We start from the raw sequence: 16,474 nt of genomic DNA, 5'->3' as shown, positions 1-16,474 counted from the left end.
GAGATTCTAAATTAAGGTTAAATTTGTGGGAAAAAAAATCCCAAATGTTTGAAACTCGAAATACAGGGTTAAGATTCCACAAATAAACTTAACTCCATATCGATACCAGATAAACCTATACAACCACACTTTGTACCCTTTTATCAATTTCTGTATGAGCCACATGCTCCCACTTTAATAGCCCATGCTTTACCTAATCATTGCAGCTGGTTAAAACCAATAATCAAACCTTCTTTGCATGAAAACTGGCTTTTCAACAAAATGGAAATTTTTGTGAAGAAAATTCTGATTTTGTTTAACTTTTTTAAGGGAAAAGAACATTTCTGACAAGCTCTGCTAATACCATGTGAACTGCAACCTCACTGCACAGGAGCCCTACCTTCTAGGAATGAGCCATTTAGAGTTCATCATCTTGCTTCTTACCTACCAGACACAGGGCAGGTCTACCCTAGAAGTGCTACATCGGCATAGCTGCTCTGCTGTAGCGCATCTGGTGAAGACACTCTATTCCGACAGGAGAGTGCTCTCCTGTTGGCATAGTTACTCCAGCTCTGCAAGCGGCGGAAGCTATGATGGCAGGAGAGCATCTCCTGCCGACATAGCGCCGATGTGGACAGCGCTTAGGTCGCTGTAACTTCTGTCGCTCAGGGGGGTGTTTTTTACACACTTCTGAGTGACATAAATTAGATTGATTTAAGTGATAGTGTAGACCTGCCCACAGATCAACGACCAAACCCTCCCGCTCCAGTTAGGAGACAACACTTTTTTCATATCTCACCATGTACGTATGATCCGCAACCACCTGTACTAGCTAACATTCCACTACCTTTTTCATACACATTACAGACACCACTGTACTTAAAAGTGTACAAGTAGTGTTTGTCTTGTTAGTTCAATAAAAATATTTAGGGAGCAAAACCTCTTGTTTAAATTCCATGGGCTTTAATACAGCAAATCATGGGAAGCATGTAGTTAACTTTAGGCATCAGGAGGACCATTTAAATTTTAAGCATATGCTTAAGTGTTTTGCTGGATCAGAACTATAATGCCCATGCACTCACAAGTCTCCCTCCTTAGACCCTCCTCAGAGCTCTCGTTTTAGCTGGATCTACAACCTTGAATGACCCAAAGCACTAGGAGTCTGATTCAAAGCCCATTGTAGTCAATGGAAAGACTCAGCACCTTAAATGGACAGGGATTTTGCTGATCAGAAGCCAGGACAGGAAGCTCTGAGGAAACATAAGAACGACCCTGTTTGTTGGTTTGAATATTTGTTTTTTGTTTTGGAATTTACTGATTGTAAATCTGCAAGGAAGAAACTTGGTAACCAGAGACTTTGCCAAGTTGTGTTATTTTGGTTATATCAGAACTCCTGAAATAAACCCAAACTCCAGAGAGTTTTCTGTGTTTAGATCTGTGCCTCCTGTGAACTCACTCACTCTGTCTAGCTGCTCAGAACCTCGCTGAGTTTCCGACACCATTACAATGCTGGATAAAATGGAGATTTGGTTACGTGTCCAAGGCTACATTATGGGCCTGATTCTCCTCTCACATCCATTTTACACCACTGTAGCCACTTTCACTTCAATGGATTTAATTCTAATTTAGACCAGCATGAGGGAGTGGAAAATCTGATCAATGAGTTCAGTTGGCAGAGTCAGAAATAGATTCCCAGAATTTCTGATTTTGAGTTCCGTACTCTCACCACTGCGCCACATTGCCTCCTGCTTAAACAAATATTGATTGAACCACTCAAACTTATCATTTGTTTTCTTAAAGAAAAGGGTCTGATTAAGCTTATTTTGAAGTCATCTTTATAGAGTACAGTAGCACACCACAGACAATACACAACTCAGAAATATCAAATTGTTCATCTGAAATGTCAACAAAGAGATACAGTTTGGGAACTTAAAAAAATCATACATTTAGAAAAGGCCTGACATGCAAAAAGGGGCCTCTGGATGAATCAGCTAGTGTTTGTGTTCATTAAGAGCATCAATTCAAATACTCCTGATTGTTTCAGTTGTTTATGAATCTCGACCTTCGTAAGGCACGAAAATGTGCTGTCCCCTAAAGATGTTCCCTGCCGATATGACACACACTTTGTATTGTTTTGCTGCACACAAGCATTAATATCCCAGAGGTAATCCACCCTTCTTTTAACGGCCGATGACAGGTCCAATGGCTGAGCAAAAATCAGTTGAAGGAAAAGGAAGTCTTGTCGGAAATGAGATTAATCTTGTAACGAGTGTTCAGCCCTGATAACCCATCTGTGCAGAGAACTGCTTTAACTGGAGAGCAATTAACCTTCACCTGACAAGCTCTATCCAACCGTTATAAACAGCATTAAAGGCACAGGATCCCCTTTTCTTTCTGTGTAGACTAAATAATCAGGTTTTTCATTCCATGAAAACTGTATGTGCAACAGTACACCCATGCCAAATCTCAGGAAAAATTATGAAATGGTGGTGGGCTTATGGATTCGCTGTGAACTGTATCTTTGACCTTTGCCTTAGGTGGCCGGTCTAGTTAGCAAAAAGAAATCATTCTGACCACTTCCAGCAGCTATTGTACCAAGGGAATATCCTACATATAAGTTATCAGCGAAGTTGGTGTGAGTATATCAAAGATTAACAACAACAAAAATCTTTGCAAGTTGACGAGAGTTAGCTCAGTCTGCTTATGTTAAATCCCTTTTAGTTTAACAATCCTGGCAGGATGGATTGTGCCATTGTACGACCGTTGTGCTCCTCAAGGCTCACATTTAGAAACAACTAGTTTTTTGCCCTGCGGACTGGTGGAGTTTAGGTATGCTCCAGAAGTTAGCAGGTTTGAGGTTAATGTAACTGTGAAGATTGCTCAGTACATGACTGCCTTCTTCTGCCAGATAATACCAACAGATTGGTTGGAGCACAGGTTATGTTTGAAAGTGTCTATAAGTCTAACTCTAAGAGCTGGAGTTAAAATGCCACGGTCTTTTAAAAAGTAATATTAGTTTAAATAACTGTCCTTCTAAACATGACATCCATCATCACGGTAGCAGTTTAGGGGTAATAGAACTTGGGTCTATTTTTCAAAGACAGGGCCACAATGTGTATGATATAGATTGAACAAGCTCAGTGGCATAGCACTGCTCAACCTTATAGGCAAAGGCTAAAATACTGGTCTCAGTTATACTGGCAGTAAACTGGAGTGATTCCTTGGAAGTCAATGAGTTACTGGCTCAACAATTATCAGAATCTGGTCCAAAGACAGGAAGCAGGTTCTAAATCCCAAGGCCCTGAACAATTAACATGAAATCCTTGGCCTGTTGAAATCCATGGCCAAATTCCCATTGACTTCAATATGCATTCTAGGTTTCTAAAAGATTTGTCCTTTCTATTCATGTATCTGAAATTACTTACCTAAATATTACTATTACCATTTGAGTTTTTATGCCTTTGTTTCTCTTTCCCTTGATCCATGTTTCTCTAAAGTCCAGACTTGCACGTCAGTCATTGCCTAATTTGTCTGCCCAGTAAGGCAAAATTTCCATTTCAGTTAGTTCAAATGAGTGTACCTTGCATAGTAGATTACAAGTGCCATCTATAACTGAGTAATGTATCTAGAACGTGCCCTAAGCTACATATTGGACACGCCTGTGTTAGCTCTGGTTAGAGGTGTTAACTGGGTGGCAGAAGCACATAAATAGGGAAGGTAGGGAGTACGCCTTCCAAATCTCAGTTCCTCATTCAGTCTACCTGGCCTGCCACCAAACCACCCATACCAATGCATAGATCCCCTGCTCTACAGAGGGCATTCCATGTGGCTGCTCCCTTCCCATTTCCACATGGGCAGGGAAGAGCCTTTGATCAATACAGAACCCATGAGAATAGATGTTCATGTAAGAAATGAGTACATAGAATCGTAGACATCAAGGAAGGAAAAGATTCTTCTAGTCCATCTCGCCACCAATGAAAGATTGTTCCTACAGTATACTTTCATAACTTTGTCCACATATTTTTAAAGATTCACGATCTCTAACCCATGAGGTAATGAAACAGAATAAAACGCAGTCTTGGTATTATTACTACCACAGCACATGGGCGGGGGTGGGGGGGGGTTTCAAAGAATCCCAAAGTACTTTACAAACATAGCATAACATACAGGGCCACCAATGCCATAAGACAGAATTTGTAGTTGAATGCAGTAACGGCCGATCCCTGGTCTTTACTTAAACCAATCTGGTGCACTGTGGTTTAAATTGAAACAGCGATAGCTAGAGAATTCCCATTATATTGAACACTTAGTGGTTAGTTCCTTTTAATGAATTAGATATTAGCAGATAGGAAGTTCCTATTGAAAGCATTTCCTGTATTGGTACTCCCTGATTTGGCAAGTTATCAGGGTAGGAAATGAACACAGGAAGTATCTGTCTACAGACCTTTTATCATCAAGGTAATTGCTGTGGCAGCATTTTAATGTTTATCAAGGTAATAAACATATAGTCTAAAAAAAGATGTTTTTCAGCTCTAAAGAACAAGGCTTCAAAAAAAATCTTATGTGATATCACTGTATTTAATCATAAACTTCAAAATAGAGCTCAAATACGATCATCTCTTCCCTTTCAACAAAATTGCAAATGGTGATTAAAGTGAGAAATTTCCTTTTTCTAGTGGGAGTGTGGTTTCTAGGGGGAGTGCACTAATGATTAGGGAAGAGGACTGGAATCAGAACTCTTGGGTTCTCTTCAGAGCTCTGGGGCTGACTCTCTCATTCTCTCTCTCACGGTTGTAAAGTCCTTTATGGCCACATTTTCGGGTGATACCTTCTCAAATAATCATTCTCCCTCCTTGGAATTTACACACTCCAAATACTTGTAATTTATCATCTCTCTCTTAATCAAGCTATGTACATTCTGCTCTTAATAAACCATTTTTTTAGCTGGTGTAAATTGGCATAGTTCCATCAAAACCAATGGAGGTACACCAATTTACACCAGTCAAGGGTTGCTGTTCCCATCAATGGAGTTATGCCCTGGATGAACTTAACCCATTATATCTACTGCATTCTCTCCAGCCACTGATTTTCAAATTCTATTTAAAAAACAATTTAATTTGTCTGGCACAATGCATTCTTTACACACTGCTTAGTGCCCAGGGTTCTTGTAATCTTTAGATGTTTAATGATGTTGTTTTTATGTTAATATTTGTTCCATTATTTTACTAGTTAGAGAAGTGAGACTTGTAGGATGATCATTTCCACAGTGTCTTTCACCTCTAGGTCACTAGTTCAAACTAAGCACAGGCGAGCAGATTGAAAATCATTACCAATATCTATATCATGATCTTCGTAAAATAAGTTATTGTTCTCATTTCTGTTCCTAATGGGATTGGTATCCACATAACAAAAACTGTCAGCACTGTTCTCAAGGGAGCCATGCATGCCAGGGGAGAGAGAACATGGAAAGCAGTATGAAGAGTCTGCCCCTCGTGTGATGGGAACTTCCTCTTACTATTGATTTCCAAGACAAATCTCACCAAATATCCTGCAGCCTCTATTTCCCCACACACCCTGATGGGTATTACTATGGGACTGTAGAACTCCCTTAATTACTAAAGTAAGGTGGGGGTGAGACAATTATCCAGTCTGAAAACAGTTTATTCACAATGCTGCAGACTAGGTCCTGACCCCATACACACATATCCCATACTTAGGTATAAGATTCAGCAACTGTACATGTAAACTCCTCATGGCCACTTCTCTGTTCTGTACAGTGATGAGCACACTCAGAAATCAACAAATAATTTAGAAATAAATAACAATAGTAAAATAATCAGAGTATATGGCAATTTGCTCAGGCCATTAGCATACACCTTGCCAATGCTGACAGTTGAAATAACTGCAGGTATCACTCACCCTATTCCATCACTATCCAGCAAAGGCTATGGGGCTGATCCAAAGCCCATTGGAAAAACTCCCACTAACTTCAATGGGCTTTGGATGAGACCCAGTGTGCCCCACTATTTAATTTTACCTTGCTAAAAATGATAATATAAGTGACGTAAGCCAATTTTTTTCCATTTAACTGATTTCCTAAAGGAACCTGCTGTGTTGCTTTAGAAAGCTAAATTATATGGAGTAATCCTTTTTAAATGAATGGTATGATATATTCTTATTGGATTATGAATTTGCCACTTAAAAAATAAAAATTTTTGTTTTGCCTTAACATTTCATTAAAATGCCTCTGCATTTCACAGCAGAAGATCTCCAGTGTGTTCAGAATGTTTAATTCTACCAACATTACCGCTTCAAAGGCCTGCTGAAGTCTCATGGAACTTTTTCAAAACCATGCTGTTTAGAGATAGCTTAGCTTCTGTTAAAACCAAACCAAACAAAAAATCCATTAGGTATTTTTCATCCCTTCTTCTTTACTCAAAGAGTCATTTATATGGAAACTGTATCTTTGGATCAAAGTCAGGCTTGACGCAGGCAGGCATAAATCAAGTGGAATTACAACAGGGCTGAATCTGGTCCTTTTTTGTTGTTGTTTATTTTACAAGATTTAATATGCTTCGACTTGATGTCATAACTTTATGTTTGTGGCACTATACTTGTTTGTTCTGGAAATAATTGTGGGCCTGATCCTGCAATCCTCATTTGAGCGAAACTCCAATTTAAATCCATGACAATTTTGTCTGAATTAAGGAGTACAGTATCAGGCCAAAAGACTTTAAGGCCCTGATTCAGCAAAGCATTTAGCTGTGTGGTTAACTTTATGCAGATGAGTAGTCCCATGGAAGTCAATGGGGCTATTTACTTGCTTATAGTCAAGCACATGCTTGAATGCTTTGTTGGACTGAATCCAAATGAGAAACAAGCAACAAGGACCAATGAACTTTTAATATTTTGTTTTCATGCAACTAACAGAAATACACAATACTACACAAATGATGTTTGCTGTAAAGTAATCACACCCACCTCTAAGCAGAATATTTCTCAAAGCTTTCCACAAGACGTCAGTCAACAGGGTTTGAAACCGCCTTCAGTTTTGCGTGGTTTCAAAAATATTTGAAATCAGTATTTTGCCTTTCAAAGGAGGGGAGGGGGGGCAACAATGCTATATAGAGTAGCTTAGAGTTGAAGACTAAGATTTCTGATGAAAGGTTCTTGTATTGTATATATTGATTTAATCAGTACACCAATGGTCCGCGGAGACCTACAGAATTTGTAACACAAGCCTTGGCAACCTTAAGTATTCCAAATTCTTATATCAAATATGTAGACACTTTATCTCACAAACAATAGCTTCCAAGTCAAACCACACAAAGGAAACTAGTCATAAAAAGGAGACTGCAAATATATTTAGAGGTAGATTAGCTTAAGAGAACTGTCCACATGTGTAATTGATAAGCCATTATAAAATGTCGATTATTAATTACTCAATAGCTTTTTCTTATTCAAAATAACTGTAATTGCACTGGCAGGCAAGGAGAACAAAATAAGTGGGCCTGCTGTAGGCTGTGGAATTCAAATTCCCGTTGAAAATAGACATTTTTGCATTTGACATTCCTTCCATCACTGAAAGGTGATAGAAAAAAAGAAATTCAAGATAAGTATGTTAATATCAACCACAAGGTGAGATTGGATTATTTTTTCATGTCATTCTGAGAAAGAAAAATAGAAGCCTACAATCAATGGTACTTTATTTATTTTCTAGCCCTCATTTTCTGTACATTGTGTTCTGCATGCACTGCACACATCTTCAGGTTACAATTTGCGCTGGAAGAAAACACTGCTTCTTAGTATTTAATATCCCAATTGTCAGGAGGACTTCTCTGCCTGACGGAGCATTTTATCCTTCAGATGCCAAAAAAGATTTAGCCATTTATATGAATAATGAGAACATCCATAGTTAGACGGGTAACATAAATAAACAAATTAGAAATATAACCCCTCATGCTTCAGGGTTTCAACCAACTACTAAATTATGGGGGTTAGGAAGAAACTTTCTCTGAAGGCAGATTATTCTATACTTTTCTATTACATAGAGTTTCTTGCACTTTCCTCTAAAGCAGCTGATATTGACCACTGGTGGAGACAACATACTGACCAATATGAACAGCTGGTTTGATCCTGCACAGTTATTCCTCAAGTACAAATGGAATAATTTATTCAAAAGCCCAGGATTGCTGGCAAAAAAGCTTATGAATCTATTGAGTTTTGCCAGTTAGTTTGACAGCTCATCCCAGGACATTGTGCTTTCCATATAATCGGAGGAGAGTTATTATGAGATACTAGAGAGTTAGAACTCATGAGCGCATCCATATATTATTAGCTTATTTACAGGAACACAGATATCACATTCGTGACATGGGCCCCTGATCCTGGAAACATGGACATACATAGTTAGCTTTAAATATACCAACTAGTCCCAATAAAGTCGATTGGACTACTCCTGTGCTTAAAGTTAAGAGTGTTAAGTGTTTTCAGGATTGGGCCCTTAGGCATTTTAAAGAAAAATGAATCAGTGAATTATACTGAAAGTCCATCTCTCTGTGTGTATAAATCAATAACAATTTCTACTCAGTTCTAAATAAAAACAAATATTCTGAGCCAAACTCTCAGCTTTGATGAACGTGTAAGGCTCCCGCAGACGTGACTAAAAGCCACATGCATAGATCCAATTTGGACTATTTAGAAGGCTTTCAGTCTTTGGCCCAGATCCTCCACTGGTGTAAATCAATGTAGTCCATCAATGGAGGTACACTGATTTACACCAGCTAAGGAGCTGGCTTGTTATTCTGAAATGGCAAAAAAGTGAGAAATTATACAGTTCCTTTTTTCATTTTAAGCCTATAGACAGAAATGTTTATTTCTGATTATTCTCTGAGTCAAATACTTGCTTCTACTTTACTCTATCTAGAACAGAAGTTGAACCGCTTGGGACTGGAGATGATCTTCATGTTAAATATACTTTCTTAGTTTAGAGTCTAAAACTTTTATAATTTCTCCCCAGTTAATTTACATTGTGGACAGACATAAATGAAATCCTGGCATCAAAACTAAGGACTTTCCAGCAGAATGGGGCCAAAATCCTACAGGCCTTAATCAGGCAAAACTCCACTGTAGGATTTGGCCCAAAATGCGGTGGCAAAAGCTAATTATTATTTCACTTAGGAGATCTTTGCTCTCTCTACTGAAGCTTCAGTTTAAGGAACTGCAGTGTAAAATGCAGCTAGTTCTTATCACTGTGCTGGAAGGCAGTAATATAACAGCAACATAATAGTGTTATAATAGCTGTTAACATTGACCTCACTATAAATATACTAAAGAAAAATACAGAAATAAAAAAAACCAAAAAACCTTATACTGCATCTAGGCATAGTTTTTAAGCAAAATTTTTAAGCAAATTTTTAAGCAGTTTTTAAGCAAAATTTCCCACTCACATCAGGAGGACCGTCCTGCTTAAAAGAAATGTCAGTTCACCATTACTAAATGAATACGCAGCACTTTCTCTTAGCAGCAAACATGCTGACTCAAAGAACCTCAAAATTTTCATATAGAACCTGATTCTGTAAAGTGCTGAATCTCTCCTGCCAGGTGCTGAGTGCCCATAAATTGTCACTGAAATCAATGGGAACGCAGCTGTTGCAGAGGGTACTCAGCATATGACATGTATTGGCCCACAATGCAAAGTAGATTCATATTTTGATCTCTGTAGGTAGACTCTTGAAAGCATCCCTCATTACAAAAGGATAAGAACAGACAGCTGTATAAATACAGACACACACATGCATACAATTCAAATAGTCCTCAGGCAAGATTTTCGTATTACAAAATTTTAAACAAAAAGAGCATCAAACACCTAACAAATTCAAACAACAAAGCAGAAGGTATTCAGGAATCAAACATCAGCTTCAATTATTTAGTGGCCTAGCATTGCTGCTGTCCTATATCATTTACTATATCTCCATCATAATTGGAAAAGTATAAAAATACATAATACCTCAAAGCGATTAAATATCTCGTTTCTGTATCTGAAACCTCCCCCCACCCACTAATGCAGAGTCCTTATTGTATGTGTAGTTTTGTACTTCACATAAAACTGGTTTCATTATCACCAGGCATTCAGTTACAGTTAGCTTTCTTCTGCAATTAATCATAGCTATTGCTATATCTGTAACTGCTATCTATTGCAACATAATAAAGCAAAAATTAGATAGATTTATTCAGCTATCTGAGCAAAGAAACCTGCAAAACTCAGCAAAGCAGTCTTTTAAACAGCTGTTAAAATAATGCTTACTCATAAAAGTTAGTTATGAACCAATGACAGATTTTTATTGTCCAAAAAATAAAGACAAAAAGCACGCACCAAGCAGAATGCCACCACTATTAAAACAACATTTAAGAAAAATCCTGAACATCAGTATAGAGTTTCCACAAAAATAAATCTGTAACATCTGCATGACTCAAAACAAGAGCTGATGTCTCTTCATTTCCATTTGCAAATGTTTGTGTCCCTGTCAATACGGGAAGCATTTAAAAGTATCCAAAGGTTCAGCATTCTGAGGAACCCTTTTTTCTTTCTTTCAGTGAACAACCTATCCCCTTACGGCAATCCAGATACACATCCAAGTTGTCAGAAATGATACCTACAAGAAAATTCGAAGCTCTCATAAAAGGGCTTTGCACATGCAATCCACAGCACTGAACACTGAATTTAAAAAACCCAATTTTTTTTCCGAGTTAGAAGTTTTTAAGCCTTGCGGATGGTTGGAGTAGGAAAAAGGAAATTTACTAGGCAGTACAAAGGAAATCTTGTTGTCCTCTATTGTGGCAGTGGGGGTGTTGCCCAATTCTAACTTATCTGTGTTGATAAAGGAAACCAAAGAACATATTATTGAAAAAAGGTCCAATAAAAATGTACCCCTTTCTTACCTTAATAGTGCTTGCCATAATTTGATTAAGATTATTGATCGCTAATAATTGTTAATAATAATTATTGCTTCGCTCTGACCAGAAAGAAGTTTTGATGAGGTTGTTTAGAGCGGATGAGATTGTGCTAACTCTGGGAAATGAAGTCAGCCAATGGCAGGAAGAGGTTTCTATTGGTCCTGGCTACTGCAGCTCGAAGAAACAGGATATTTGGGAGCGAAGAGATAAGAGGTCCTAAAAACAATGTTGTTTTTCTTGATGATATGCGGCTACCAGATTTTTTTTTTTAAACAAAAAAAAGTCAATTGCCTATGACAGCTTAGGCAGGTGTGATCTGATGTGCAGTAAGTGTGACATGCCACTCTGAAGCAGGATGCAGATGTCAGATGAAATGGGCCAAATTCGACAGGGTTTCATATAGGCTATCCCCTGGGGATTTACCGATTCAGGGCCAAAGACAAACTTGGTGTATGCGGGTGCAACTCCATTGACATCAGGGAAGTCTAATCTGTTTACACCATATCTGAATATGTGCATTAATCTCATGCCTAGTTACCTGAGGTACTGTATTGACAGTTTATATCTTGTCTGATCTATTATACTGTTATTTTTAGCTATAAAGCAAATGAACTGGAGCCCATAATTTATTCCCCCTCTCAACTGAGTGTGTACATGATGCTGCTTTGTTCTTAATTATTATTCGTTATATTATCATAATGCGTAGGAGCCCCACACATGGCCCAGAACCCCTTTGTGCTAGGTGCTGTACAAACACAGAAAAAAAGACAATCCCTGCCCCGAAAGGGTTGCTCATGAGTGCTGAGCTGCTGGCAGTTTTTTTTTTTTTATGGCCTTGGGGAGGATGAAAAGGTTATACAGTATGGACAAAGTCAAAAAGCATGTACACAAACACTCAAACTCAGTGTTCCCACTCTTGTGTTTTTATTGTAAGTCTCAAAACATTTGATGTTTTTGTTAAAGCCCCAGCTCCTGGAGGCAAGAGATGATGTGAAAAATCTCAGCTTTCATAAAATAAAAAATAATACCAAAAACAAACAACCCAACAAAAAATAAGCTTCTAGCCTCCATGGTTTAGGAGACAAGCTATAAAATATGACTCATAAAGGCTCAAAAACCAGAAGGAAAAATAATAAGCACCCAACATAGATTACTTTTAAAACTCATGAATTTTTGAGCCAATCTCATGGTGTTTTGGAGTCCTGACTCATGCTTTCTGAATGCTTGGGATGACAATATTGAACTACGGAACTGTGCAGTTTTTTTAAAAGTAAAAGCTGAAATTGTTTTGGGGACTATCGTTTTGCCAGTCTCCCCTTTGTTAATGACATTGGGGGCTGCAGTGTAACGAGGAAACAGATTTCACCTTTCACACAACGAAAAATATGCTCTGCCCCGCTGTTGCGGGCATTGTAGCAGATGCAGGCAAAGCAGAAGAACTGGTGTGTGAGGAGGGACAGGATTCTCAAAGATGTGGCAGGGAGTTTCTACCAGCTATGCGCTATGGAACACCGCTCTGTAGGGTTGACTGCACGTGTTACAAGGGCAGGTTGGTGGCTCTGTGACCGCACTAATTCACACTAGTCCTTACCTTTGCGGAAGGCGAGCAAAGAGCCCATGGAAGCTACTACAGCCTCACAGCCACTCCATGGGCTGGGAACAGGATTCCTCCTCCCCTGGACATCTCAGATCTCTCCAGTAATTACCCAGGCTGAGTGGTGGGAGCAGGATTTACCCCATAAGGCATACTTTAAAGGACTGAATAGATTTCCCAAACAGCTATTTTAAGTTTGAACCAAAAATCTGATGAAACAAGAAACATTCCCACTGTTAGGATGTTAGCTAAGAATGGCCTCAATCTTGCGATAGGCAATCGGCATTGCAGGTTCAGGGCCCAACAGGATAACAGTAACTGTACACAGTCTTTTTGCCACCTGAGCACACAGTGCCTCTCATAATGGGGCACAGAGCTCTGCTTGGGGCCTCTAGGTGCTACCCCAATTAACAAATAAATAATAATAATAATAATGTGGTGGCAGGAAAGTAGATTGGAAGCTTCTTGGTCGGTGCACAGAAATATCAGACAGTAGAGAACCAAACAGCCAGTGCCTACGAGCCCATCCTCTCTCACTGCCCCACTACCCTCTCATTTATGAAACAAAGGGAAAGTAAAGCTTCACTGTGTAACTGATGACCATTTGCTTAGTACTGTCCCCTTTGGCATTTTTCACAACACAGTGCAGCACTAGAGAAGTAAACAAAAGGGGCCAATTCATGGTGCGGGATTTGTTCCAGGCCACACTGTGGGAAGATGGCAGGTGTTCAGGGGAGTAGGAGGGAGTGTTGTCAGGGTGGCCCTGTACCTCAACTAATGCCTGAAGAGCCTCCGGGCTGCCCTAACAAGAGTTAGAGGCTGAACAAGCCTTCATTACCCTCCCTCCCCGATGGGCTCTGCACCAGCAGAGGGATACGTTCTGCCCATAGTTTTAGTTATGATTCCATCTTTCACTCTAAGGGATTCATACAGAGCCCCATATTCCTTCCAGCATTTCCTACCTGGCTTTGATTACTCATTCGCAGACCTCTCCGCTGCTAGACATTAAAAGCGACCTGCAAGCAAGCTGCAACTGTAGACAGGTGACACCAACAGGCTGGTAGATGTGACAAAAAGAATGAGGGGATGATATAATGTTCATGCAGCATGTCTACTGGTAACATCAGAATAGTTCAGAGTTAGTCTTGTGATAAGATAATGTACTGTCTGCCTATGGTAATTTATATATAGTCCAATTGTACTGCACGGTATCTTTTCACAACCTATGTCAATTTAATTTCATTATTGCGCCTGTGCAGAGTAGGTAAATTGTGGTTACTTTCCCATTTTCGTTATGAACAGTAAGATAAGAAAGCAATTTACAGTAATTGTACTTCAGGGGGATGTTGATTTCCTCCCTTTTCATCTCCAAACAATGAGCAAGACATCGAAAAGATTAGAACCTTTTTGTTGAAATTTTCAAAGCATTGTACAATGCTTGCGCTGGGTGACTTCCCCTCTAATTAACTTCATAACTTAGTTTACGTTTGTGCTCAAAAATATTATGTAGCTTGAAATATCAGTTCCAGCTCTCCAACGTGCGTAGAGTCTGAAGAAGTTCCCACACATCCATTTAAAAGCATGTGTCAGTAATAATCCCTCTCCAGCCTACCCTCTTCATTCACCCAAACCTTCTGTTGACTTCAGTTCATTTCAGTGCACAACAGATGAGAGATTAGATCTTACCAAGTTCTACTATTATGTAACATTTGTTATAGAATCCATAGCGTGCTAGGAATTTTGCAGATTTAAATCTTCGCCAGAGAATTTACAATCTACTTTACAAGCTAATAAGCACAGGCAGAGCCCTGAGCCTATGCAGAGCCTTTGACTTCATTAGGGCTCCCCACTGGCACAGGGATCTACCTGTGTGGATTTGATTGCAGGGCTGGGCATCGGTATTGAACAGGTAGGAAAATATTGGCCCATCAAATCACAGACCACACAAAACAAAAACAGTATAAACATTTTTATTATTTTTTTTCTGAAATTGTTACGATTAAATAGAAAGTAAGTTATGTTACATTATATATTATTTATCATTTTCAATAATGGTTCAAAGATTTTTCAAATGGCAGCTTTTGTCAATGAATAAAATAAAGACATAAAAAAGTGCTAGATGGGGAAAGACTGCTAGGACCAGCAAATATTCCCACTTCAGATTTCTCTCTTAACCCTGTCTCCCTGGCTTGTCTCTGTGTTTTTCTTTTGAAGTTTTCATTCACATTGAAACCTGCAGCTATAAATCCCAGCGTACCAAAGCACTTAAGCATATGCTTAACTTTAAGCACGTGCCTAACTTTAAGCACATGCCTAAGACCCTTGACCTCAGTGGGATCTAAGCACATGCTTAAAGTTAAGGATGTACGTAAGTGCTTTCCTGAATTGGGATAGACATAAGCATTTGCTTAAATGCTTAGCTGAGTCAGGATCATAGTGAGTAAGCATTGATGCAGTCTTTTCTAAACTTAAACGTCTTATTTATTAGAGGGGACTCAGAGACCTGACTTGACAAAGGCTCTGACCTTGAAAGTTACTCCAGATCCTAGTAAAGCCAGTGGAGCTTTACACATGCCCAGGAATCTAACCATGCAAAGTTATGTGCAAGACTGAGACCAAGATGGGTAAAAAAAATTCCAAAATAGAAATAGGTTTCATATCTTACATGTCTCATAACATGGACTGCACATATTTTTAAAACACATCCAACCAGCTGAATAAAGTGTACAGTTAAAACATTCCTAAACTAGGGTTGCCAATCCTCCAGGATTGTCCAGATTAATCTTTAATTAAAGAGTATTTGGTGTGATGAAAACTCCAGGAATATGTACAACCATAACTGGCAACTGTATCCTAAATTGACTGATTTTTACGCTATAGGTAGGATTGTTTCAGACCTTGGATTCTATAAATCATGAATATGAGAGTGTTAGAATGTGGGAAATATATATTTTAACATGAGATGACACACATGTTTTAAATAGATCTGCAATTTGTCTTGTTAAGGCTACTGTCAGGGAGTTTAACCAGGAATGTTGTCCTGGGCCCAGCCTGACTAGGAGGCCTCAGATGAGCTCTTTTTGCCCTCTTCAGGGAGGCAGTAATACCATAGCACACTTTCCCTTCACACTCGCTGTTCAGCTGTTTAGCAGGGAGTGGGAGTAATGCCCCCATAGATAGCACTGTTTTTATGGTGCTGTTAATTTCTGGATATAGCTTTACATGTCAGTTTTGCATTTCCACTTTTAGCTGTCTCCAAACTCCACCGTCAACCTAACCCCGCCCCCCGGCCTATTAGATCCCACTCTTACACAACATCTTCCCATTCTCAACTCAGCCTTAATTAATATCTTTTGAGAATGATAGGCATCTGCTCTGTGAATGATACTTATCTAAAAATTCAGTCAGACAGCTGAGACATATTTCATCATGAAAAATATAGACAGAGTCTATGTAATGACTCTATAGTCTGGTGTGCCAAAGGACTAAAGTTTGCAGAAGGTGATACATGATTTGCACAAATGCTGATTGGTGTAAGGTGGGGTTTTAGTGCTCACAAATCTTCTTACTTGGAGTCAGATATCAGCACTAAGTAAAGAATCCCCTATCAGCTAATTTAAGGATTTCTTATATTATAATGTTAATTGTGATTCATTGCACTGTTAAACAATAGAATACCAATTGAAATTTATTAAATATTTTTGGATGTTTTTCTACATTTTCAAACATATTGATTTCTTTTACAACACAGAATACAAAGTGTGCAGTGTTCACTTTATATTATTTTTATTACAAATATTTGCACTGTAAAAAGATAAACAAAAGAAATAGTATTTTTCAATTCACCTCATACAAATACTGTAGTGCAATCTCTTTATTGCGAAAGTGTAATTTACAAATGTAGATTTTTTTTTTGTCACATAACTGCACGCAAAAACAGAACTA

At 38.7% G+C, this 16,474-nt stretch overlaps 1 protein-coding gene across 5 annotated transcripts in view; it reads right to left on the bottom strand.

Annotated features, from left to right (window-relative positions):
• ERG (ETS transcription factor ERG) overlaps nucleotides 1-16,474 on the bottom strand; it is a 201,814-nt gene that overhangs the window by 65,119 nt on the left and 120,221 nt on the right. The window contains exon 1 of one of the 5 annotated variants that reach the window (XM_074969968.1): nucleotides 10,921-11,051. The exons of 3 other annotated variants lie outside the window; for them this stretch is intronic. In XM_074969968.1, the coding sequence (XP_074826069.1) occupies nucleotides 10,921-10,938 (18 nt within the window). In that variant the 5' untranslated portion in view covers nucleotides 10,939-11,051. Of the gene's footprint in view, nucleotides 1-10,638; nucleotides 10,686-10,920; nucleotides 11,052-16,474 lie in introns of those variants that run through there. One more of the 5 variants, XM_074969962.1, reaches the window with a different exon arrangement.

Source organism: Natator depressus, chromosome 1 (assembly GCF_965152275.1).
Source record: "Natator depressus isolate rNatDep1 chromosome 1, rNatDep2.hap1, whole genome shotgun sequence".
NCBI lineage: Eukaryota > Metazoa > Chordata > Testudines > Cheloniidae > Natator > Natator depressus.
The sequence above is the reverse complement of the archived record's forward strand: the minus strand, read 5'-3'. Positions and strand labels throughout refer to the sequence as shown.